This window comes from Stigmatopora argus, chromosome 13, assembly GCF_051989625.1.
Source record: "Stigmatopora argus isolate UIUO_Sarg chromosome 13, RoL_Sarg_1.0, whole genome shotgun sequence".
In the NCBI taxonomy this organism is placed as follows: Eukaryota; Metazoa; Chordata; class Actinopteri; order Syngnathiformes; family Syngnathidae; genus Stigmatopora; species Stigmatopora argus.
The window spans coordinates 10,991,429-11,015,941 of NC_135399.1; the positions used below are offsets into that span (position 1 = coordinate 10,991,429).

Genomic DNA, 24,513 nt, shown 5'->3' on the forward strand with positions numbered 1-24,513 from the left:
ATGTGAGATTGGGATTTGGGTAAAAAAAAAAGTCAGTTTATTTATTCATTCATTTTCTGAACAGCGTATTGGGGTTGCAGGGGGTGCTGGAGTCTATCCCAGTTAACTTCAGGCACCAGGTGGGGGCACCCTCAATGGGTAGCCAACCAATCGAGGGACAACCACACTCATACCTTGGGTCTATTTAGAGAGTGATCATTTAGCTTATCATACATGTTTTTTGGTGATGTAGGATGGAACTGGAGTACCCGGGTAAAAGACACGCAAGCCCTGGGAGAACATGCAAACTCCACACAGTGGGATTGAACTCACTACCCCAGAACTGTGAGGCCGACGCGCTAACACTCGTCGTCCGGGCCACCCCGTATTTATTTTTAAATCCATTCTTTTTTTAAAGGATTAACTCATTTTTTCATGTGTCATTGTAGAGAAAAAACATCAACAAAACCACTACTACCAGGAAGTGGCTACCTTCTTAGCCAATCCAATGTGAGTACACCCTATAGCCCGCCCTTCCTCATGACATCTCTAATACCCATTTTCCAATGCACCTGTGTTCAAATCTCTATTTATATGCGTGGGTATCCAAGGCGGAAACTGACTTGTTATCCTAGTAAACTGACTGCACAAAGTAAACTTAAAATGACACATATCATTAAAAATAGGCTGTATATCTTGCATCTTTTTACATCAAGGGGGAGACTGAGCATCTCTCGCTCTCTTTTATTATTTTTCCCCCCCTCGCATCACCTACTCGTCCTTCATTGAATCATCCTGTGCAACCACTTCCTGTCTCCGGGTTGTCTTCATGCGTGCCCTTGCACGAGGAGGAGTTTGCCGATGAACTTCCAGTAGCTGCACGGCCGCCGCCTTCTCCACGCTCCCCTCCTTCCCCCCCGACCACCACCACCACCATCATCATCATCATCATCATCTGCAGCAGCAGTCCAGTGCCTCCCGGACCTTTAAAGAAGAAAGCAGCACCCCCACCCCTCCACCAGCTTCCATCTCATCCTTCCCCGTCAGTCTCTTCTTCGGCACCTCCCCGCCTGCCACGATGGGCTGCAAGCTCCACACTACCTTGTTGTGTTAATACCGAGATATTTCAGTCATCAAATATGAATCATGCGTTTGATATTTCTGGACACTTTGCTCGTCAGCATTCTCACGCTTTGGCTTCACGTATCACCAGCGTCATCCGGTAAGTAGCGCTGCATGATTATTACATTTTTTTCTTGGTATTTTACCTTCCGTGCTATCAGTTGCATCCTGGGCAATTTTTGCGTATTTTGGCGTCTCTTGGTTAGATAAGAAGGAGAGATGTTTGTATGTGCTACGACTTAAACGTGCCGGTGTAGGACAGTCCTTAAACATGCCAGCTTTATTCACTGTGCTAAAAACGCTACTGTATTCGAATTAAAAAAAAACATACATACATACTTATATATGCACTCGAAATGAAGAGGGATCTTATCCTAACCGCACTATACTGACTGTCTTATGGAAGTGGGCTGATCATGATAAAGCACTTTTGGAAATACACAATCCAAGTCAGATGAATTAGAATAATTGCTGCAAAAGTCATCACACCCTGGATTCCCCCCGCGTATTACTACTACAGCTCGGTACTAAAAAAAATGTGGCAGTGACATCCCGAACTCTTTGGCAACGTGTGTCGAGGACCCGAGGATGACGGCCGGCCGGCTCAGGTGCGCGTGTGTGAAACTCTCTTGCAGCTTCTCACAGTGCAGAGGACAAGGTTGAGAGGGACGCAGTGCCGGTGAAGCAACAGGCGACTGCAGCACTCGTTTCAGAAAAGCCCACCCGACGTCTGGCGGAGAAGGTGATCGCCTACCCATCCCGCCTCGTTTACTACCTGAACGAGGACTCGGAGAGTGCCGCCCATGACCTGGACACGCGGGCCAAAAGCCAAGCCGCACAGGGTCAGGTAGGCAAATTTCAAGCTGAGTCAGATTGGATTTTGTTCTCATCAGCAGAGAGACTCAGCACCCATCCTCTTTTCCGAGCACATAAATTTCTGCCTAAAATCATGCTGTGCGAAGAAAGCTGCACCCAAGCCAAACCGCCATCTGCCATTCGTTCACCACATCTGTTTAGGTTGTCCACTGGGGATGCGATAGCTCATTTTTACCTGGTCAGGAAATAACTGCAGTCCAATTTTCTCTGTCCTACTATCAACTATACTTACCGCATGCCAGCCTGTATAGTTTCCACAACCGTTTTTTTCCCGCTGTTTTTCATTTTTTTGCCATCTTTAATGGAACACAGCGAAAAACGGGGGAATACTGCAGAAATATTTTTCACAGTAAAACCCCTTTTTTTGCTGCTTTTGCGGTATAATACTGCGCAACTCTGAAATTGGGATTTGTATCAATACCATCTGACTGCAGTAATTCTTGGACTGGTTTTGAAAATGGCAAAACTGTTTTGAACAAGATAGTTTGTAATGACGACTATTTTATAATACCACTATGTTTTAATTAATTGGGGTAATGTGCAAAGACTAAACTGTTTTTCCATCAGTTTTCCCAATTCTTTGTGTTTAGATAAAACGGCGCCAAGTGATACACTTCTGTGATGAGTCACACCTCCCTCGCTATTAATTAATTACGTGGTATATTACTCAAATATCATAACAAAGCCCCTTTCTACAGATACAGTGTGACTTTTTTTTAATTCATAAAAAGGTGATGCTACATACGAGCAAGCTGAGCGGGTAAATGGAAGCCTATTTGTTCAAAGTGTTAATGTGTAAAGATTTATTTTTTTACTCTTCAAATTTAGTAGTGTTGTTAATGTTGCTGTTCTCTACAGTGAGTAAAATTTAGAAGACATTCATTTTACCGTAATTGAGCCTCAACCAAAGTACAGTAAAACTGCCGGTCAAGAATAAAACATTTATTCATGATGCAGGCAGTATTTTAAGAAATATTTTGACAGTCTTAGACGTTAAAGTGTGTAAATAGGTAAATCATATATTGATTCCTTCCACCCATGTTTTGTTAACCACTAACGCATAACATTACAATCAAATATAAGCATATCAGTTTGCGGCTACCTTTGGTATTTTACAAGACTGCATAGATGTCACCTTTCGTGAATTCTGGCTCGACACTGCAAATTTCTCCTTGTTACTGAACCGGGGTGCTAAAGTCTTAGTTTAAAACTAAATAATTTCAATCGCCTAACCCTCTGAAATAGGACTTCTTCCAGATTTCATTTAGGCATGCTGGAGCCTTTTTCTTCAAGTTTTTATTTTGAGCTATTGGGTATTTTGGAGTCTTCTTCTGACTCGAGTGAATAATTTATCGCTGATGGAACTGAGTTCTTGTGATATCGTGTGCAGACTTTGGGGCACATCTCTTCCCCAAAGATGTTAGTTGAATTCCCAAGTTACGGAGCACAGCAGTATATGAATTTCGAGGTGTCTCTGAACTTTTTGAAAAGTGCAAATGTACTTGCAAATTAATATTTTCTTTCTCCACCCTACAGGCAATCCACCTCGCTCAGGTCAGCTTCCAGATAGAAGCGTTCGGCACCCGATTTGTTCTCGATCTAACCCTGAACAAGTAAGTTCGCCTCTATAATTACATTTGAGTTTACCCCTGTGCCATTGGTTGCACCTACGACAACAATATGAATCAATCCAAGCTGCGCGTTCACATCCCTGCCGACATATAGACAAACAAATATCCCGAGCACGCTTTGATCCGAGCCGGTGTGGTTGTGATTCATGAAAAATGTTCAGACTGTGGTTTATCCTTTGGTGTATGAGCTCGTCTCCCGAAGTAGCATCGGCTGCTGAGGTTGGATGGGCAGTAGCTGCCCCACCACTGCATTTCTGCCCACACTGTGGTGAAATAGCTACACTCCTTATTATAGTAAGTCTAAAAAATGTAACAAAGACAAGATCGGGATAGGGATCAAATTATAAACTCTTTGTATAATTGAAGAGTCGTCTTTGCCATTGAGAAATTAATGTAAACAGTGCCTTGTTAAAATTGGTTTAGTCATTTTTTTGTTGCATAATCTTACATAGAAAGGAACTAATCCTTAGCAGTAGCACAAATGTAAAAAGCTAAACTATGAATGACGTCTGTGTGAATTTTTTTTTTTTGATGAGTGGAACATTTGTTAAAAGAATTGAAAGATATTCTCAGAGGAAGCTGCCAAATGTGGACTATTCTCTCGCTTTCTTCTTCTTCTTTTTTTATTTCTAAAGCTTCCAGACTTCAGACAAAGACGCGTGTCATTTAATGTTATTTCGGAAAGATCAGCTTTTTAATGAGGTTTTAATTGGCTTGATTCGAAACGAGCTTAGAGACAGACGCTCTGCAGATCCCGCTTGGAGACATGAGGCTCCGGACACTCAATGATATTGATTTAGTTCCTCCGCTCGGTAGCCGGTCTACATATGTGAGAGCTTAATGTGTATGTGTACAAAGGATTTTGAAATACTAATTGAATCCCTGGGCTCTTAATGCGATTTAAAGCTGGGTTCTGTCATAAAGTATGGTAATTTCATACAGACTTCATGGCTGAGTGGAGTCAGATATCAAGGCTACTGCACGGGCGTGATTTGTAACCCCTTCCCAATCACGGAGGAAGTGGCGGTTTATTTTAACACCAGAAAATAATTGTCATCCCACGAGGCAGCCGACGTGTGCTTTCCCGCAGCTGCGCCAATAGCGGAAGAGATTGCAGAATCGTTGCATTGTTGTTGATCACGGGGAGACCACTACGCAGGATTATCGGGTTTTTCTTCGACGGGAAGGTTCATTTTCAATGCAGTATCTGAATTCCCTCTTTTCTGATGGGGGAATTCACAGATATAGACCGGGTCTGACATTGTAGTTCACAGAGGAATCATTTTCAAGAATGTCCACAACATTCAATTTCTTCGATTAGTCAAATAACTGGGTGACCTCGCTACGTTTAGGTCATCTTTGCGATGCTATATTCAGCTCTTGTGCTCAGTTGGAATTGCATTTGCTGTTAATTTGACAATCCTGCTTACAGGACAGGTACTTCTTAATTCATCTGACAGTGTCTACACAAAACTTGTCAAAAGGTTTTCCGATGATCATGTAATTATCGCATTTTAGCCTCTTTTTTTAGAGGACAAGAGGAGCAAAATATTATGAACACATCTCAGTAGGATGCAGTGCAGTATTAAGATGCAAGACAGCAAACTGCAGCATGATAAATACATTATGCGGCCCCCATTGCAGTTCACTTCCTGGTTCGGGGAGGATGCTTTTCTACAAGAAACTTGTACTTATGTAACACCCCAAAAGTTGGTGACTGCTGTGGTGTACTTTATAAATTGACGGTTTGGTCATAATTTCGCTTATCACAGTTCTTTTGTCTGGTGGAACATTCTGATTTGATAAAAATAAATACATATAATGGAGTAATAAGTATTACTCCATTTCTGTATTTTGAATAAGAGTACTTTATACTCCATTCATGCAGCACATAATTAGCATGTCCAAAGTAGGTTTGCTATTCCCAATCATCTGCCAAATATTGTGAACACTTTTAAAAATATGATAGTAAACCATCAACAGTGGTCTTCAAACACAAGACCAAAAAATAATGTATTTTTGCCGTGTGGCAAGCGCTTAACATGATAACAAGTGCCACATGCTGAGGCATCTACAAAGTGTATTAGATGTTAAATAATTTAAAATGTCTGATTGAAATGTGTATTGACTTGCGTGGCTGCTGCTGGGACTTAATAGACCCGCCCTTTAAAAAAAAAACAAGGTGGTTTTACAGCTCTGTACTTTGAGTGGAGGAGAATGCACGGCCACCTACGCCCCGCCTGTGTTGATGGATCAGATTTGGCAGCTCCTATAAGGGTGTTTTTGTTGTAAGCCACGCCTTCCTCACAATTTTGAGGATATGAAAGCTCTGGCTTGGTATGGGAATTGCACATTCTTATTCTTACTGCAATTACCAGGACAAGACTATAGAAATGTATCGTATGATGAAAGTACTTCATATTTTTGGGGATGTTTGTCACATTAAATCCCTGTCTTTCAAGAAAGAATGTTAATTTTAGTAAAACACCATATTTGCTGCCCTGTGGTTTAGTGGTTAGCGCATCGGCCTCACAGTTCTGAGATTGAAGGTTCAATCCATGGACTTTGCATGTTCTCATTTGGCCTACGTGGGTTTTCTCCGGGTCCTCTTGTTTCCTTCCACATTCCCAAAACATGCATGGCTGGTTGAACACTCTAAATTGCCCCTCGGTATGAGTGGGAGTGTGAATGGTTGTCCGTCTCCTCGTGCTCTACGATTGGCTGTCAATTATTTCCCATAGCTGGCTGGGACAGGCTCCAGCACCCCCCCTTGTGAGACTAGGCAGGACAGAAAATGAATGAATAAACATAGTACCATATTTGGAGCATTGCTCTCTATTCAGCTAATTGCAATGAAAAGAATATTGATAAAGGTACATGCTAATGCTTTGGCTGGTGAGCTGCAGAAGAAGGGAACGCGATGTTCTGAATATGAAGCATCTCTTTTCATCCGCTTTCAAAGCAGATTTTTATCCATGCGTTGGGGCTACGATAATTGGGCGTGACAGTGCTGGGCGTCACTGCAGGAGTTCAAGCTTCTTTTAATGCGGTGTCAGACATCAGAACCTCCTGCAGCGTTTCGGTTGCCTCGCTTTGCTGCCTTTGCGCTGTGGCTGCTGCATTGTGGCACTTGTGTGCAAGCCTCAAGACGTCTACACACACTCCCCAGTTCAGCAAAGGCTCAATTAAAGAAGCTCACATTCCGTGGCTGGTCCTTCCGACCCATGCGCACGCACACAATTATTACTTGATGGCTTGGCCTACTCTCCGCTCCACGCCTTGTGTGTCACGCTAAAAATAGCACCTCACTTAGGAGTCACTCTCACGCCTTGAGCATCCTTTCGTAATAATGCACTTCTCGCTAGCACGCTTCTGAGCATCACTCACAAATGTCACGCCGCCGGGGTGTGTGTCACCGGACACAATTTGCCAAGTAATCGTTTTTTTCTCTCCCCCGTTTTCGCAATCGTGATTGGAAGCTCTTCTCTGAAAAAAGGATGTTTTTTTTCCATCAGTGGGGCGACTCAAGGGGAAAAAACACCTTTGTTGCAAAAATTGAACTCTCGGAAGTCAGCACACAGATTGAATGTACAGTATGTGATGGTAATGGACACTGACAGTGGGCTCTCTACAGGACGTTTTTGTTCAGGGTTGAAGGTGATATCCACCATTTGCCTTTGCTGCATTCAATTTTGAGCTTATGGTCAGGCTGAGCTTTGTAATTTTATCATCAGAGAAATTTGAAGTGGTACCTGAACTCAAGAGAGCACTCGCTTCCTTTTCGATGTATAAAAGTTGATAGTTTTACTTTGTGCACATAGTAGATGCACATAAAAACAAGAGCCACTCAATTGAATGTAGTGTGTCTACATGTGTTGGTTGGTGAAACACTTCCAGATTTTTATTCCTACACAAGAAGTGAAACCACTCTCAAGGATCAAATGTTCAAAATAAACTGTGTGACCGGAACTCCTGAGGTCATGATCCCTAAAATACAATGTAGTCTGTACAACATTTTTGTGTGTGTACCTTCAGTTTAAGTGCATTTTATAGAACTAGTTTAGGTCCTTTTCAACATTTTTTAACCATAGTTTTATATTTAGCAGAACAAGGCTATTTTTCTTTATTAAAACCAACGGCAAAAAAACATGGTGTTTGATTTGAATTTAAAAAATGATTTAATATGAAAGGAAGTTCAGTGACAAATTTGTTTTGCAGCTGATTAAATTAATAAGCTAACCATACATTTTTTATTGCACTTGAGTCTCCCATGTGGCTTGTTATGGTAATCAAAATATTAAAAATGCTGTTAATGTTAAACAGTGGGCTTGAGGTTAGCCACATATATACAAAAATGGCTGTATTGTGACATCCTCCTTTCACAGAAGGCATTTTTTTTGTCTTTTCAGCGATCTGCTGTCTTCAAATTATGTTGAGATCCACTACGAAGGCGATAAACCTGTCCTATCGAAGGTAACAGAAATGTAGTGGACTGCATGTGTTGTGCTAGAAAGTTGAAGAGATGGATTTGTGGATAAATAAATGTTGATATGGATGAGTGCTCAAGTGTATGTTATGACCAATTTTGATCCAAGCTGTATTTGTGTAAATGGCAAATTTAGGAACAAGAGTTTTGATCAGTGTTTTACAATTCATTTGGAACTATCAGGCAGCATGTAAAAGAAAATACTTCAAAACAAAAATGAGTATGAAACCAATGAAATACAGAACAGCTCAGGAAAAAACATAACAGTACCAGCTCTTTTTACATGGTGGGGGAGGAAGTGAGTTTTAAGAAATGATTGGAGCAGGGCAGAGTAACTAATGAGATCCATTATAATATTCCGCCCTAACGAGGATAATCATACTCCGTTTGAACTGACCCGTGAGGGGTATTACTTTAACAGCATGTTTTGTGTTATCATGGTGCCAGTTTGCACTTGGAGTTTTCTGTAAAAATAAAGAAATTGATGTGTATGTTGTGTATGTATATGTGTATGTATATATATGTATGTGTATATGTGTGTGTGTATATATATTTATATATATATATATATATATATATATATATATATATATATATATATATATATATATATATATAAAATAAACTCCCATTACTTGTAATATTATTTTTGCTTTATCCATCAAAGCTTATTATAATAGCCTCTGTAAGAGTAAAGCACTCAATACAATTAGATTGTCCAAATGTTAAGGCCTGGTACACATTAGGCAAGTGAGGTAGTAAGCAGGTTATAGAATAAGATTCTTTTTGCGGCTGCTGAATCAGGCTGAATGGGTTGGGTGTACTGTAGCTGAATCAGCAGGCTTCCGCTCGCCCCGCAGCCTCCTGCTGGAGTTCTGCTCACGTGACGAGGGAGGGAAAGCACTCTGCAGTGTCAGTGCAGTGTTAGATGGGTGAAATGCGAGAAAAAGAAAGCGGGTGGGAAAGTGAGCCAGAGTCCTTCACTCACCCGGCGTCTTGACATCTGAGTCACGGATAGCACCGAGACCTACTTTGTAATGTCTTCACGATCCCCATTAACAGGAGAGCATCGTTTTCTGCAAGATGAAATGGCACCTCTTCTGGGGTTTCTTATTTGAAATATTCCAGCCAAAGGAGAACAAGATAAATGGGAAAAATACCCAGGTGTACAAGGATGTGTGTAGTATGACATCAGTGGTGGGTGGTCAGACCCTAACATAATTGTTCCATAAAACTGTCCTTATTCATTACTAGCAGTTATTCACCGTGTACAAGGAAGTTGATTTTTGTCTCAGTACTACTAGCCGATATGTTATACACTACTATATTCGCAATGTTTCTTTAAGCAATTATATTACTGGTATTTCCACTTAGGGTCATAATGTTGGCCCTCAATGATGTCAGCAATTGCGGCTTCTCAGAATGAATGCGTATAATTTGACCTGTTTTTAGTAGCATGTCTTTTTCCCTCAGGGCGGTGAGCACTGTTACTACCACGGGCAGGTGAGAGGCAAGAGTGACTCCCGTGTGGCCTTATCTACCTGCAATGGGCTGCAGTAAGTGAACTGAATTGTGCACTAACATTTCGGTCTCATGCACACTAATATTGACCCAATATTGAACGCTCTTTTGTCTTTTCAGTGGAATGTTTGACGATGGAGCCCATGTATACCTGATTGAGCCACTGCAACCGACTCATTTGATTGTAAGTTATTGGCTTAGCCTTGATCTGATAATATAAGTTATTTTTGGGAATATTGCTGCTGCAGCATTAACTTAAGAAATTGTGCAAATGTTGACTATTTGATTTGTTGTATAAGCAATGCTATGCTACTCAAAGTAGAGTAGAAATCCTACTCAAGGTCAAGCCACAAGGTAGCCACTCATCGCTTTTTTCGATTTTGGCATCGTGTTAGACCTAGACGCCATTATTATTTGACGGCTTTGCAATTTTTGTCATCGTATCTTTCCCTTGACCGTCCATCGGCATTTGACTTTGGAACAGCGTTGCAAAATTGCTGCGTGCCATGACATTTTTCTGCAACCAACTGCAGTTTGGAATTAGTTAGAGAAACATTACCTTTGTCACGTATCTTTAACGCTAGTATAATTTACACTATCCACAGCAAATACCTCCAAAAGTAATCGCTAGTTGGGCAGCAATTCTACAACAACCCTCTAAAGTTAAGTGGCATTTCTTTGGCAAAGGAAGTTAATCCTTAAAAAGTCTGCAAAGCCTAAACTCTCAAATGTGGATGTTTTTATTTATGTATTTATTTATTTTCAACCTGATTGCGATGATCTATTTAACGTATCAATGTGGAAGGACTTTAAGTTGGTCCTTGCGTCCTTGTATTTATTTTTTATTTTTTTAATGGCCCTCATTGAAAACCAGTTCAGACACCTTTGGTCTTAATGGGACACAAAAGTGAATGGAAAAGGGGACAATAGTGCTCATTAGAAGTAAGGAGCACTATTGTGTCTGCATCATAGTAGTTAAAAGCCGATATTTCCAGAAAGAAGCCGTTGTCAGACATTTTTAAATGCCAATGCTATTTTAGGCACTCAAATGCGAGTAATTGCAGGTATACTGTGTAGTATATTAATCATTAATTAAGTCTTTGAAGGTCATTTATCCTCAAAGTTGTCTATTGTTTTAACTTAAACTATAGTAGTACGTGGGGGGGGAAAACGAAAACCCTATATTTATCCGAGGATTGAAAAATTAATGTGAGTGGCAATAACGAACACTTTTGACAGTTTCCTGTCCCAGGTCAGTGGCCTACGCCCTCTTTGACGTCAAATGACTAACAAACATATTTGGGATGCTTATAGATTAGAATTTGGCGGTAGGAAAGGGTGGACAGGAGAAATGTTGGAACCTTGAATTGTAGGAACAGAAGGCAAGGATTGTGAGGCCTTTTCCCCGAACCCCGGTTTCCTCTCATAAAAAAGAGGAAGCAGAAAGGGAAAGAGACGAAGATCTGGGAGATCCGCAGGGAGTCAAGGTGACAGAGTAGATAAGCCTTGGAAGTTGGAATCCATAGTGTCAGACATTGATTTTGCCCCATAGAATCTCAATAGTGTATTTTTTGTCAGCTGTCGGTTATGAATTCAACAAAAAAGGCCTTATAAGAAGTTAAGGGTTAGGTAGATTTCCATATTGTGCGACTGGTACATCATGAGTCTTGGACTGTGTGGATTCCCTTTTTCTTATATTCAAGATTCAATGTGAAAACATGTAGGTTTTTAGTTCTCAACACATTCCTTGGACCTTGTAGCTTATTGTGCTTTCACCCTTTAGGCTACAGAAGCAAGGCCTCATCAGCTCAGAAGAGGTGCCTCGCTCCATTGGAAGAATGAGTCACAGCAACTGGGCAAGGATTTACAACACTGTCAAACATCATCTTTGAAAACATCCTTGCTTTCAGGGCCTCCACCCCAGCTTGTCACATATTTCTTATTAACCACCTCATTTGGATAATACATTATGCCATACACACATATACAGCCACTTGCGGGCTACAAGGAAATTCCAGTATCCAAACAGGAAATTACAACAAATATTTCTCTAGAAATTGCTTTCGAACGTGTTGCTCTGCCAGGCAGTAACTTTTCCCAATTGCCATTGGAATTGACTGATATTTCCGTGTGTGGGAATGATGAATACAGCCATTTTTGGAATTGAACCTCAATTTGAGGGCCACGCAAAACGATGTGGCGGCCCGGTTCTGGCCCCCAGACTGCGAGTTTGACAGTAGAATCTTTTGGATTATCACTTGTGCAGATGTATATAACGTTTTGGCTATAAATGCTCCCTGCGTATTTTAATGGGGGCTTCTGTGTGTTGTTTACACTGACAGCGGAGGAAGAGAGACTCTTCTCGGAGCTGGATGACTTGTCCTGGCTGAAGCGCCGGAAAAAGCGAGCTGTGAGTGTCTGAACTCATCTCTAGAGAGACAACAAAAACTTCCCCTCACCCGCCTGTGAATTGTTATGCAATGATGTCAAGTGTTTGCATAGTTTTACCTGGACTCCAAAGCATATCACACCAGGGCTCTGCTTTTGGAAGAAGAATATAGTACACATTTTAAATCGATTTCGCCACTGCAGAATATCTGATGCTCTTATTTTCCAGGTATCTGTATTTGAAGAGATGAAATATTTGGAGATCATGATTGTCTCTGACCACAGTATGGTAAGTGTTCTCTACCATGTTTTTTTTAGATAGAGTTCTTTAAAAGTTTTAGCTACTTGCAAAACCAATACACAAATAACTCTTTCTATTTCCTTGCAGTACAAACGCCAAAAAAACAAGCAGCACACAGGCAATATTGCCAAGTCGGTGGTGAATCTTGTGGATGCTGTGAGTAAGGTCTTCCTTTTTTTTCCCCCCTTCCCCCCTCAGTTGGCCGAACACTTTCGGTACAAACTGAGTCACTCGGTAACACTAAGGCGGCACTATTGGCTTTGGTGAGATTTTCTCCCTGGCGTTCCCTGCCACGATTCTTGCATAAAATTCCGCTATTTAGGATAGGATAATCCCACAAAGGGACTTTTCAGAAAGTACCTTAACACGTAAGCTGTTTTTTTCCCCTCGTGTTGGCATATTGATCTTGTTTGTTTTCGCCATGTCTTTTGAAGGCCACATGAAGCGTCAAAGCAAGGTAACGTCGTAAACAAACCGCAGCAGCTCTGTTTTTGTTTTTACTGCAACGTGGCGGTCTGAGTCAGGGTTTCCTCAACCTGAAATGCACATATTTCACGATTGAGAAACTCTCACGGCACACCAACCAACACAAAGGCTACAAAAATACATATAAACAGGAACAATGATGATCTTGTCTTCATTTTTTCTTGCTCGGTGTTAAATCTGAGCCACTTTCTTTGAATTTAAAGGTTTTATTTTCTCGTGTACATGTAAAGAGACACTATGCTCTTGCCGACCTTATCATTTTTCTTCAATTCTTCAGTATTTGCGGTGTTTGCAAATGGCGGGCCTTTTTTGTGCAGTGTTATTTGATCTTCTCTCAGTAGTCCAGACGGCAATGTGCATTATTGATCTGAATCTGTGCTCTCGCTTCTGTTTGCCCTCCATTCCCCTGCACACATCAATGGCAGGTCTTCAAAGAGCAGCTGCGGACTCGCGTGGTGCTGGTTGCTTCGGAGATCTGGACAGACAAAGATCGTATTCCGGTCAGCGTGAGACCTTTGGAAATGCTGCGGGACTTTTCCAAGTACCGCCTGCAGAGCATCAAGCACCACGCGGACGCCGTGCACCTCTTCTCGTAAGCTCCGGAAATCACCTTTTGACGCTGCGTGATGGCTGCCCTTGATGTCTTTTTCTTTTTTTTTTGGTTTGTTTGTTTATTTTCTAGAAATGTGACCTTTCACTACGGCAGAAGCAGCGCAGCCTACTTTGGGGGCATGTGTACTGTGACCCGGGGGGTCGGCGTCAATGAGGTCAGATTCAGTCCGCACGCGTGGCCTTTATAACACGCCGTCAGTAGGGGTGATTGACCCTCCGTTGCCGTCACAGTATGGCAGCACCTGGTCAATGGCGAGCTCGTTATCCCAGAGCCTGGCTCAGAATCTGGCCATCCAGTGGGACCCCGCATTGAAGAGAAGTATGCATTTGATTTGGCGTTTCTTACTGTATATGAGCCAGGGCGGGTGGCTGGAACGATTACCCAGATTGTTGAAAACAAGATTAGGAAGCCGGTGGTTGGCTTGGTCTGAGTGGTAAAAGGAGGTTTGAGGTTTTGAAGATGACCTCTGAAACTGCACGTCTTGTGCTGCTGTTTCCAGTAGAGGGATTTGTGGCAAAACTAGAGTAATCTGGGGATATCATCATTGAAAAGCCATCTTTAGCGATTTAACCGCTTGTGGTTATTCAGCAGATGTTTTCAAAGCTCTGTAAATAAACCCAATCCACTTGCCTGGCACGTTTTTGTTTGTTTATGCGTGCGACCTGCCCATTTTCAGTAGGCGTGTACTCTTCCCTAATGTAAAAGTCACTGCCATAGTGGGAAAGGAAATGGATTACGTTTAATGCTAGCCATTCAATAACATGCTGGCTTCTTTTAATGGGGAAATTTTTGCTTATATTAACGCAGTATTTTCATTGCGGCTCTTTGAATTGTGCAGGTAATAATGTGATAACTTGATTTCTAAATATAATGTTTAATGTTGCTGTCCTAATGAAGTGTACAATGTATCTTAATGTAAATATTCACACTTTTACTTCAAGTATTAAGTGAAAATAGTAAGTCTTAAAATATTTCTCTACTCTCTGCCCTTTCTTGTCCCTGTGATTTACAGAGGAATGCGGTTGCACTGAGTCGTGGACTGGCTGCATAATGGAGGACACTGGGTAATGACCAGAAGGATTACTTTATTGGCTGTGTCCCATCTATAGAGTTGTAAAGTTGGAAATGTTTTTGGGACTGAGAATCTATGATCATTTGCATGGATTAGCATAATTAACTCAGTGTTTACCATTTATGGAGATGACGTCCAATTTATTTGAACTGGGAATGTTTGCTGCCAGTCCTTCATTCAAATGGATTGGACGCCTGCCGATGCAAGTGAGTGAATTAGTACACAAAATCTGGGATGTTGAAGTCATCTTTGTGTTATTTTTAAATGTTATATAACAGTTATTTAATTTGAAAAATGAAGGAAAAAAACTATATTCTCCGAAAATTAGTTTTATTTCTAAATGTATAGTTGGAACAAATTTGAAGTTAATGCATGAGATTTAAATTTCATCTGACAGATGTTTCATCCCTCCATCCTCAGAATCCAACACCCACGGAAATTCTCCAAATGCAGCATCTCGGACTACAAGGACTTCCTCTTGAAAGGTGGAGGCTCGTGTCTTTTTAACAGGCCAACCAAGGTTCGCTACTCACGACTCCGCACGGACAGATGAGAAAGGGTCAGAATCACTCCACTTTTGCCAAGTCAACATTTCCACTTATTTTGGCAGCTGTACGAGCCCACCGAGTGCGGGAATGGATTCGTGGAAGTGGGGGAGGAGTGCGACTGCGGCGCGAGAGCTGTGAGTTTTCTTGGTTGGAGATGCCACGCGCCTGCCTTCCAATTGCTACAGCTCTGTTTCTATTTTCAGGAGTGCTACAAGGGATGCTGCAAAAAGTGCTCACTGGCTAACGGGGCGCACTGCAGCGACGGCCCCTGCTGCAATACCACGTGCCTGGTAACAGTTTGACTGGATGCGCAGTCTTTTTAAAAAACATATTTAGTCAGACTTGAAAAATGTATTTTCATACATATCTGTTTTTTTAATTTTTCTGCAGTTCTTCCAAAGAGGTTACAGTTGCCGCTACGCCGTGAATGACTGCGATATATCAGAGACGTGCACCGGAGACTCTGGACAGGTTTCATAGTCCAAAAATTTCAGTGATTAACTATGTTAAAATATTGGTGTGTTATCTCAGAATTAGCTTTTTAAACACATTTTGGCTAATATAAGACAAAGACATCGAGACTCAGTTATTTATTTATTTTATTCCAATTTTGTCAGGAGCTTTGTCTCTTTTGGCCAAGCAGTTTTGAATAGTTTCATTGTCTCGTTTGACAAACATTTTAAGTACGGTAGATATTGCTGATGATATTGTCTGTTAAAAGGAGCTTCTTCTGCCTCCTTATTTGGCATTTTCCTTTTCCAAAAACTTGTTTTTTTTTTCTTGGTTGTACTTGTTACTACTTTATTATGTTACCTAGATGATTGGTGAAATAAATTTTGTTCAGTTGGTCAGGGTAGCGTGGTACCGAAACATCCCAGTGGCTTGTTGCCTGCAGCTTTAGGAAAGGTGGAAAGCAGTGATGTAGTCATTATGTCACGGTGGTAGCATGTTAGTATCCATTCCTTTGATAAATGGGTTTTGCATTTTTTTAACACTTTACTATCTTCACCACTAAACGGATCTAGCAAAGTCACCTCATTGACCCATTGATTAATGGACTGTGTTGTAATGGAGGGGAAGTTAAGAGCCGCTGCATACGCTGACATTTTATGTGTGATGAAATGCAATCATCGTGGTGCGAGGTTAGGAAGAGATGTGGAAGGGGAGGGGATACGGGGGGGGCACTCTGGGGCTGTGTAGAGATTATGCTTTATCATATTTTTGGGGGGAGGGCATATTAGTTGTGTTATTATTATTGTTGATTTGAGTATTGTTGTTGTTATCCTAAGTTCCTCCTTGGTTTCGTCTGATTTTTAAGTTGCTTTTTAATTTGTTTTATTTTATTAACTAATCAATTATGCTCCATTGTTTTAATGACACATTTGTTTTACCTCTTGACAGTGTCCTCCTAACCTTCATAAACAAGATGGATACCATTGCCAGGTGGACCAGGTACGCATTATCATAAAGTTTTAATAGCAAGTAAAGACAATGCCAAAAGTACATACAGACGTCTTTAATTCAATCTCCCATCTAAAGGGGCGCTGTTACAGTGGAGAGTGTAAGACCAGAGAGAACCAGTGCAGATACAACTGGGGGCCAAGTAAGATGAATAGACTGCTCTAAACAAAGTTCAGCTGCACTACAGTTCACCCTTCTCTGTTTTTTTTAATCTCGTCAGAGGCTGGAGGCTCCGAGAAGTTCTGCTACGAGAAGTTAAACACAGAAGGCACCGAAAAGGGCAACTGTGGAAGGGATGGCGAAAAATGGATTCAGTGCAGCAAACAGTGAGTCACGAGAGAAACTTCCTGCAAGTAAAGACTGTCCAAATTGACAGAGATGGTGTAAATTGTTAGCTCTTTTGTGGGGGCTACGTCTTGTCAACATGTATTGGACTTCTATTCAACTGGGGTTTATTTGACAGTTGCCCCCGGTTACAGCATCGGGCTTGCAATTTTGGAATGGTCGCAGATTCTGTGACAGTTTTTCCTGCTGATCTGTTCGAAGGGTTTGTGTTATATTCCCCCCACCCTGGAGGGAGAGGGAGAGAAAGAGAGAGAGAGAGACCTAGTCCAGTTTGAAAAAAAAAAAAAACCTCAAGCAATTTTGTTGATGCAGTATTTCTGATTCAACTCTTGCAACCAAAAAAATGTCAGGTGCATAATAGTATTTTACCAGTGATGGACAACAATGAAAGCAGCCCAAACACAGGTCTTGATGTGAAATGCAATTGTTTAGGAAGATTAATGAGCATGTTGTTCTGTGCGTTCTTTTCACAGCGATGTCTTCTGTGGTTACCTCTTGTGTTCTAACATCGGGCGCAACCCCCGCATTGGAATAATGAAAGGAGATATCACCCCCACGTCGTTTAACCATCAAGGCAGGCTGATTGACTGCAGGTAAAGATGGCTGTGTCGTCAGAGTCTACGAGCGTACGGTACGAGCACGTTTGCCGCATTCCTTCCCTGGCAGTGGCGGACACGTTCTTTTGGACGATGAGACCGATTTAGGCTACGTGGATGACGGGAGTCCTTGTGGGCCGTCCATGATGTGCCTTGACCACAAGTGTCTGTCCATCCAGTCACTCAACATTAGCACCTGCCCCATTGGACCTAATGGACAAGTGTGCTCCGCCCACGGGGTGAGTCCCACTGTGAGGCAACTCGAGGAGTAGCCACACTTTTTTAAAAAGAATAATCATAAAATCTTCCAAAAATGAGAAATTAAGATAAGGAAGGGCTAACATGCTGCGCCAGTGTTCCATTGTCATAATTGTTTAAGGAACAAATATTGTATCACCATCCTCAAAGGCATAGATTTAGCTTTTCTCACCAAAATAACTACATATTTGTACAGTTTACTGAGGGCAGTCTATTTATTATATAATTGTATAGCTATAGTTTGCCACCCCTTCACAAACTGTTCTTTTCTTGCTTCTAAAACGGTACATGCCTGCCATCCGCTGGCGTTTTTCAGCACCATAATTGCCTAGAAATCCATTCCCTGAAAGCATTGCTGCTTATTAACATTATGATGCAATACAACTTCAAATTCATCATTTAGTTTGGATTCAGCAGTTGAGACACTTTCTCTGTTGGATGACAAAATAAGGGAAAGCATTCTAAATGTGGAATTTGTATGACCGTAGAGCAGTGGTTCCCAAACTGGGGGGCGTGCCCCCCTAGGGAGGCGTAAAGAGAGAATTCAAGGGGGGCGTGAAGTCATCTGCTAAAAAAATGTTTAAATAGATTATAAGAATAATAAAATCAAAGAACAAATATCTGCCATTAAATACATGCAAAATATGATTATAGCAGTCACTCCAACGGTCCAACCCGTTTTCTATTAACAGAGATCTATTTTCCTGAACAATGCTAAGAAATAGATGCAATAAAATAAAATAAGTTCACATGAGCAAAAGAGGAAGTGGGAGGGGGGGGCGTGCGGGTCTACTGGAAGCAAGAAGGGGGGCGTCAGGTAAGATAGTTTGGGAACCACTGCTGTAGAGTGTATTCGATGTCCACGTATTGCGATGCATTCATGTGCTGTGTCCAGGTGTGCAACAATGAAGCCACTTGCACGTGTGACTCCACGTGGGCGGGGACGGACTGTAGTATGCCTGACCCTCCTAAAATCGTTGAGACGACTCCAACTCCAGGGCCCAAAGGTTAGTTTTAAAAGTTGTCACCTTTTTTTCTCTCTTGTAAAAGGTAATTTCAACACGTTTGCATTTAAACCTTTAAAATGAGAGTACATTTTTTTTCTCTTGACCTCTACATGCAAAGCCTTTTCTTTTCACCATCGTATAATACAAATGTTCAAAATGAGTGACAAACATTTTTTAAATAATTAATTTACCCTCCGTTAATAATACGGTGCCGTGTTTTACTATTGTTCACTATGGGGATGAATGAATATTAAGACTAATTATATCTTGAAAGAACCATGTTGATGTTTGATGTAAAACAGCAAGTGATTTTAGACACGGGATTTGATTGTATGTAGATGCAGAGGGGGAAGTTGGACGTGGCAGTTTAGGTGGGGACTGGTGGGCATCGGAGGCCTGTTGTTTGTCTTCTGCCTGGGTGGTAACCATGCACCTTTTCCCTCCACACAGTGAGCGTGGCCACTAACAGGCTGATAGGGGCAGTAGCAGGGACCATTCTGGCCCTGGGGGTGATTTTTGGAGGCACAGGGTGGGGAATAGAGTAAGCATTTTTAACCCTTTCACAGCTCTTCCTCTCATAGTGGTGCCTCAGTGTGCGGGCGGTTTCGTGAGCCGGCCTGAGCCCGTGTGTGCGTCCCGGTGGCTTTGTGTCTTCTTGTGTTGGTGATGACCATATGTACAATTGTGTCTTCTGATTGGTTGTTTTCAGTGTCGTGTGATTGATTGATGGACCCTCCCCTCTTCCTTCTGCTCACCCTCCCTCTCCTCCCGCTTCCCGGTGTTCCCCCATCTTCCTCATCTGCCTTCCTTCTTTCTTCTCTCCTTCTTAGTCGTCATGTGGTTGCTCCTGTGATCCTCTCCTTTCTGGGGCATGTGGGGTATTTAGAAGGAAAACTGGCCACAAGCCGAAGAGGTGTCCACTTAGCGACCCGGCCTTTCTGTGTGCTCACCCCGAAAAAGCATTCTCTGCGTCGTGCGGGGCACACAAAGAGACGGCACCCATCAATCTGTTTCCTCAAACATTTGATGGGTGCTCAACCTTGGGCGGGCAGCCCGCTGACGATCACACCACGAAAACTCTAGAACGGGGACTGGAGAGCATGCGGGACATTGTCGGAGTCTGTAATCGTGTGTAGTTCCATGTTATCGCTCCGGCCAGCCAGCGTAGAAGCTCATGTGTCTTTCCCCCCATCACCCTTTGCAGGTCCTAGTGCCACCAATCTAATAATAGGCTCCATCGCCGGAGCCATCCTTGTGGCTGCCATAGTGCTGGGGGGGACTGGATGGGGTTTTAAGTAAGCAAACACGCCGCATGCCTCTCCTGCTCGACCTCCAGCATCCACGCTGCTTTTAGACGCCAGGGTTTGAGCTCCTGCTGCAGAATCTGCACGCCGACCACACGTGATGCGTTCACGCGTTGTGTGTGAGGGAGGGGCGACGTCTGTAGCAGAACCTCAAACCGATCGGGCGGAACGGGCCGAGATCGGTGCTTGATATGCATGCTCGGACGAGAGTTCAAAAAGCTTCAGATGTGTATTGTTGCTATTTTCAGCTAAATGGGGAGGAGTCAGCCAGCCGTTTTAGGCCGTGTGTTTTGGATTTTTAGAATAGATGCTCGTAAATGGAGTAAAAAAAAAAAGTGCAGTATATAAAATCCAAGAGTCAGAAGTTGTTGTTATTTATTCAAGTTGGTTAGAGAGCACTTTAAGATCAGCTGCAATAGAAACAAAGTGCTGAACATAAATACAACTTGGACGGAAGGACAACGGAATTTACTGTAATTTAGAAACTTAATAAGACATTTTATCTGTAAAATATTCTCGCGATATTGAAAGCCAAGAAAAAGATATGGTTTCTAAGGTTAATTTTTCAATTGTAAGTGTTGTATTGATCTTTATTATATAATCTATATTATACTATATGATCCACTTGCCCATCATTCGTTCCCCCGTTCTTTGGCTGCCTGCTTCACACACTTGGTTTACAGACGAGGCACATTGCACTGCATGACACAACACACAATGGTAGTTGTGCCTTAACGAGCCTGCTATTGGATCAGGTGCATGACACGATGAGTGCTAGGAGCCCCACAACAAGCCACAGTACGGGGAGGTTGTGCATTACCCCTGTTGTCCTATTTGTTGTTGTGCCATTTTTGGGGTTGTTCCCGCCGCTGTTGTTGTTGTTGATGATGTCTTTCCTTCCACTGTAGACTACAGTGGTACCTCAACTTACGAATTTAATTCGTTCCAGAACTTGTTTAGTAACTTGCATTTTTTTGTAAATAGAGGAGTATCGTATATGTAAATTCTCTAATTTGTTCGACGGTCCACACAAAAACTACCAAATAAACCCTTTAAAAATTATCAGTGTTCAAATTTTGAAACACAAAAATGAGAGAAATGATAAGAACATTGTTTATTAATGTATTTAAATAAATATCATATTCAAAAACATTTTCTTTTCGTGTAGGTGCATAAGTGTAAGGATATTGCTATAGAATATTAGTCATGGGTGGATAACAGGGCCCGCTTCATGTTATTCGCACCAACAATTTTAAATAAAGCTTTAACCATCCTCAAAAAACTTTAAAAAATATAATTTAAATTGTACGGGAATCGTCAAGCAGGACACAACGTCTCCGTGACAATTCCAAAATAAAATAACGGACACAGGAAATGTATTGACTTTTGATTGATTTTGTTAGTTGGATCTTCTTTTCATATATTGGATGAGCAATTTTTATATCAAAGGCCTTCGTAACCAGAAAATTCCGTATATAGAAGAATTCGTAAGCAAAGGTACCACTGTATTTGGAATGTATAGTATATCCGCTTCCCTTTTCCTACTGGTAAAAAGACATTGTCAGCTACCGTCGGCATGCATGCACAGTTTGTCTGCAAGGAGTAGGTGAGGTTTTCTGCATTCACAGACTGTTTTCTGGAGTTGGATTCATTAAAAGGAAATGTAAGATTTGAACCTTCAATGTTAAAAAGAACAAAGTAATGGATGTAAAATTGTCTGTGAATGTCAGCACCTCTCAAAAACTTTTTGTAGTTGTGCAACATGGAGCAGACCTGCTCTCACTTTAGCGTCCATTTCAGATTTGACCTTATTTCACTTCTGTACGGTGAACCCACACCATTTGGCCAAAACAAATTTACATATTCTGAGATTTTTAGGTGAGGGAACAAAGCTTTTATTCCAAAATGGAAAACCTAGGTCACAATTTGACATCACATAGTGTTGCTAGGTGCCAAGCAACTATTTTGTCTAGTCTACTAGGGAAAAAAAGTGCCATATTTTCCGGACGATAAGTCACATTTATTTCATAGTTTCATTGGGCCTGTGGTTACTATGTTTTTTGTTTTACTCCCTGACCACCGATGTTTTTGTTTTTTTTGGTATTTTTCTGTTGCTCTCCATTTTAATATTGCTACTTTAACGTATGTTAAAATTACCGTCTCAAAAATGCGACTCACTCCAGTGTGACTTATACATATTTTTTTATTTCCCCTCTTAATGGCGTATTATTTGGCTGTCATCATCCAATGACTCACAAATTCACAGTAGGGATGTTGGCCAAAATTACACAATTTTTTTCACCAATTCTACGCAATTTCCGATCGCCGATTTCATCATTTTTTTCGGGGGTGGTGGGGCTTATTTGACAGGCCAAAATTGAATCGTCAAATTATTCGTAAGTGAGCCACGAGATCGTGCAGAAGTTCCTTCTCTCACTTTGGCTTGCGTCCTTGGCACCAAAATGGCAACAAAGCAATACTTTACCCCTAAAAATGTTCCATAGCGAATCGCCACTCTGCCAGGTGACGCTCTATTTCAAAGTTATTCACCAACGCTATCATGGAACGAGTGAGCCTGCACACTCATGTTGCACCTCATGTTGACATTGCTAACACGAGACTAATGCGTGTTTCTTGTCTCCTGCTAAGAAATGTGAAGAAGCGGCGCTACGACCCCAACGCCTCAGCCATTTAACCCCGAAGGGGCAGACGCCGATCACAGACGGACTCCTCTAAGGCGTCTTTAGTTTGCTACCCGACAGCTGGATTGCACTTATTGCTGCTGACCGTTGGCATTAGATTTACTTGAATAATAAGACTATGTATTTAAAAAAAACGGAAAAAATATAGTGGACATTTGAACAAATTCCTGTGTAGTGACATTAGACGCGCGCAACCTTTTAGCCTTTTCACATCACCCATCACGCGCACGCCTGATTTGTAGAATGACGGAGCTCCTCTACCGCCTCCTCTTTCAGTGCCAGCCAGCGCACAAGTGCCGGGTTGGGTTCCGCGCAAGCTCTCGGACCCGACACCCGCTCCGTCGCTATCGCTGGCCCTCCGTCGGCTCCGCATGGCCGCGTAAGCTGTGAATAGTCCGCAAAAACACGTCCTTCCAAAGGGAGAGGAAATCAATGCGGGAGGAAATAGCCTCATTCAAAACCACCGTACGGACTGCATGCGAGAAGCAGGCCATAGAGCAAATGCTGTCCAGAACTGTACATAATTCCAGCATTCCATCTTTGAAATGATTTTACAATGACTTTTTTTTTGCCATTTACATTAGCATGTTTTATAGCAGGCTATTAAAACATTAATAATCCAGACGCCGGGGCCAAAAAACGGGCACCTCGTCAAAGAGAAGCATGTCAGCTCTGGCCAGCTCAAGCGTGACACGTGGTCCAGTCGCAGTATTGAAGTTGAAGAAAAAGCCAAAGAAGCAATCACCATGAACATATGGATGTTGCACACGGAGCACTTTGCCCTCCGGCCGGGGCTCACCCGTCGACGCGCCACCACATCCGGCTTAGCCTTTTACTCTCTTGGTAGGATTCGAGTCGACAGGAATCGCTGCATGCAATCACTACTGTATAGTGGGCTTATAATAATTCTATATGGGAATTCCCCAGGATCTGTAAGAAAATACGCTGAAAAAAAAGATAAGGTGCATGTCAACAATGAAACATTTAACTTTTATTTACTATGCAACAGAGAGATATTGCACAAAAGGGACGAGTCGTGGAATTTGGAGGGGAAAAAATGTTGTTTTTTTCGACGCTAATCGTCAAATTCTATATTTGGCCTCTCCTTCATCTTGTTCCATTTTGCTTCAAAGACAAACCACTAAAAGAGCTTATTTGTGTATTTTCAATGGGGAGAAAGCAAATGAGGTAGAGCAATTCTTTATGTGTGCGTGTGTCCCATCTGATGTTTTTAAATCATGTTCACACTAAATGGTGCCTGTACATACCGGGGTCTCGTGCAGGGTTCTTCTCGTTGTCCTCTCCAGGTGGTGGCGGGTGTGTTTTCCTCCATGTCCTACATCTGCTTGTCCACACTCCTCTCTCACTGCATCATGTACACTTGAACTAGTCAATAAACTACTGACTCCTTTTAACGTTTCTTCTTCTTCTTTCTTTCTTTTTCACTTGATTTTTTTCCTCTGACGCCGATCAGCTATCGGCAGCAAACGAGAAACTCAAATCACACTGTTAATTTGTCCGCTGTTTGGAAACTATTGCTCAAAACATCCGTGAAGGCTGATAAACATTTATACTGTGGAATTGTAGCGGCTTAAAAACTGGCCCAGTTTGTATTGACATTTTAGCAAACACTATAGATGTTACTTGGCTTTTGGACTTTTCATACCTGTCAACCTCTGCCGATAACTGCCCTTATAAATGATTATGATTCCCCTTACAAACCCCCCAAAAACCTTACAAACACCGTACGAGTCGTACGGTGTTTGTAAGGTTTTTGGGGGGTTTGTAAGAGGAATCATAATCATTTATAAGGGCAG

The 24,513-nt window shown here is 41.9% G+C and overlaps 1 protein-coding gene across 4 annotated transcripts; it reads left to right on the forward strand.

Moving 5' to 3' along the window:
- Positions 1-14: 14 nt before the first annotated feature.
- On the forward strand, positions 15-24,111 carry adam23b (ADAM metallopeptidase domain 23b). Of its 4 annotated transcripts, XR_013304551.1 has the most exons (28): positions 144-489; positions 696-1,201; positions 1,737-1,948; positions 3,514-3,590; positions 8,018-8,081; positions 9,568-9,650; positions 9,736-9,799; positions 11,399-11,471; positions 11,958-12,025; positions 12,233-12,292; positions 12,392-12,460; positions 13,216-13,382; positions 13,473-13,557; positions 13,634-13,721; positions 14,416-14,467; positions 14,896-14,995; positions 15,086-15,157; positions 15,227-15,313; positions 15,414-15,494; positions 16,425-16,475; positions 16,563-16,626; positions 16,705-16,810; positions 17,303-17,422; positions 17,496-17,664; positions 18,579-18,690; positions 19,141-19,231; positions 19,895-19,985; positions 22,644-22,701. XR_013304551.1 is itself a non-coding variant. In XM_077616660.1 (27 exons), exons 2-27 carry the CDS (start codon positions 1,126-1,128, stop codon positions 22,687-22,689), a joined length of 2,337 nt encoding a protein of 778 aa, XP_077472786.1. In that variant the 5' UTR covers positions 15-489; positions 696-1,125; the 3' UTR covers positions 22,690-24,111. The 4 variants fall into 4 exon arrangements, 3 of the variants coding, with proteins under 3 accessions (XP_077472786.1, XP_077472787.1, XP_077472785.1); XM_077616660.1 differs by lacking the exon at positions 19,895-19,985 and having other exon boundaries at positions 15-489; positions 22,644-24,111; XM_077616659.1 differs by lacking the exon at positions 19,141-19,231 and having other exon boundaries at positions 151-489; positions 22,644-24,111.
- Positions 24,112-24,513: the final 402 nt, after the last annotated feature.

Bases quoted from the DNA above. Each gene is read 5' to 3' on its own strand.
- adam23b (XM_077616660.1), top strand. From the start codon at position 1,126: ATGCGTTTGATATTTCTGGACACTTTGCTCGTCAGCATTCTCACGCTT. The intron at 3,591-8,017 runs GTAAGTTCGCCT...TTGTCTTTTCAG, and splicing joins CTCGATCTAACCCTGAACAA to CGATCTGCTGTCTTCAAATT. The intron at 16,811-17,302 runs GTGAGTCACGAG...TTCTTTTCACAG, and splicing joins TGGATTCAGTGCAGCAAACA to CGATGTCTTCTGTGGTTACC.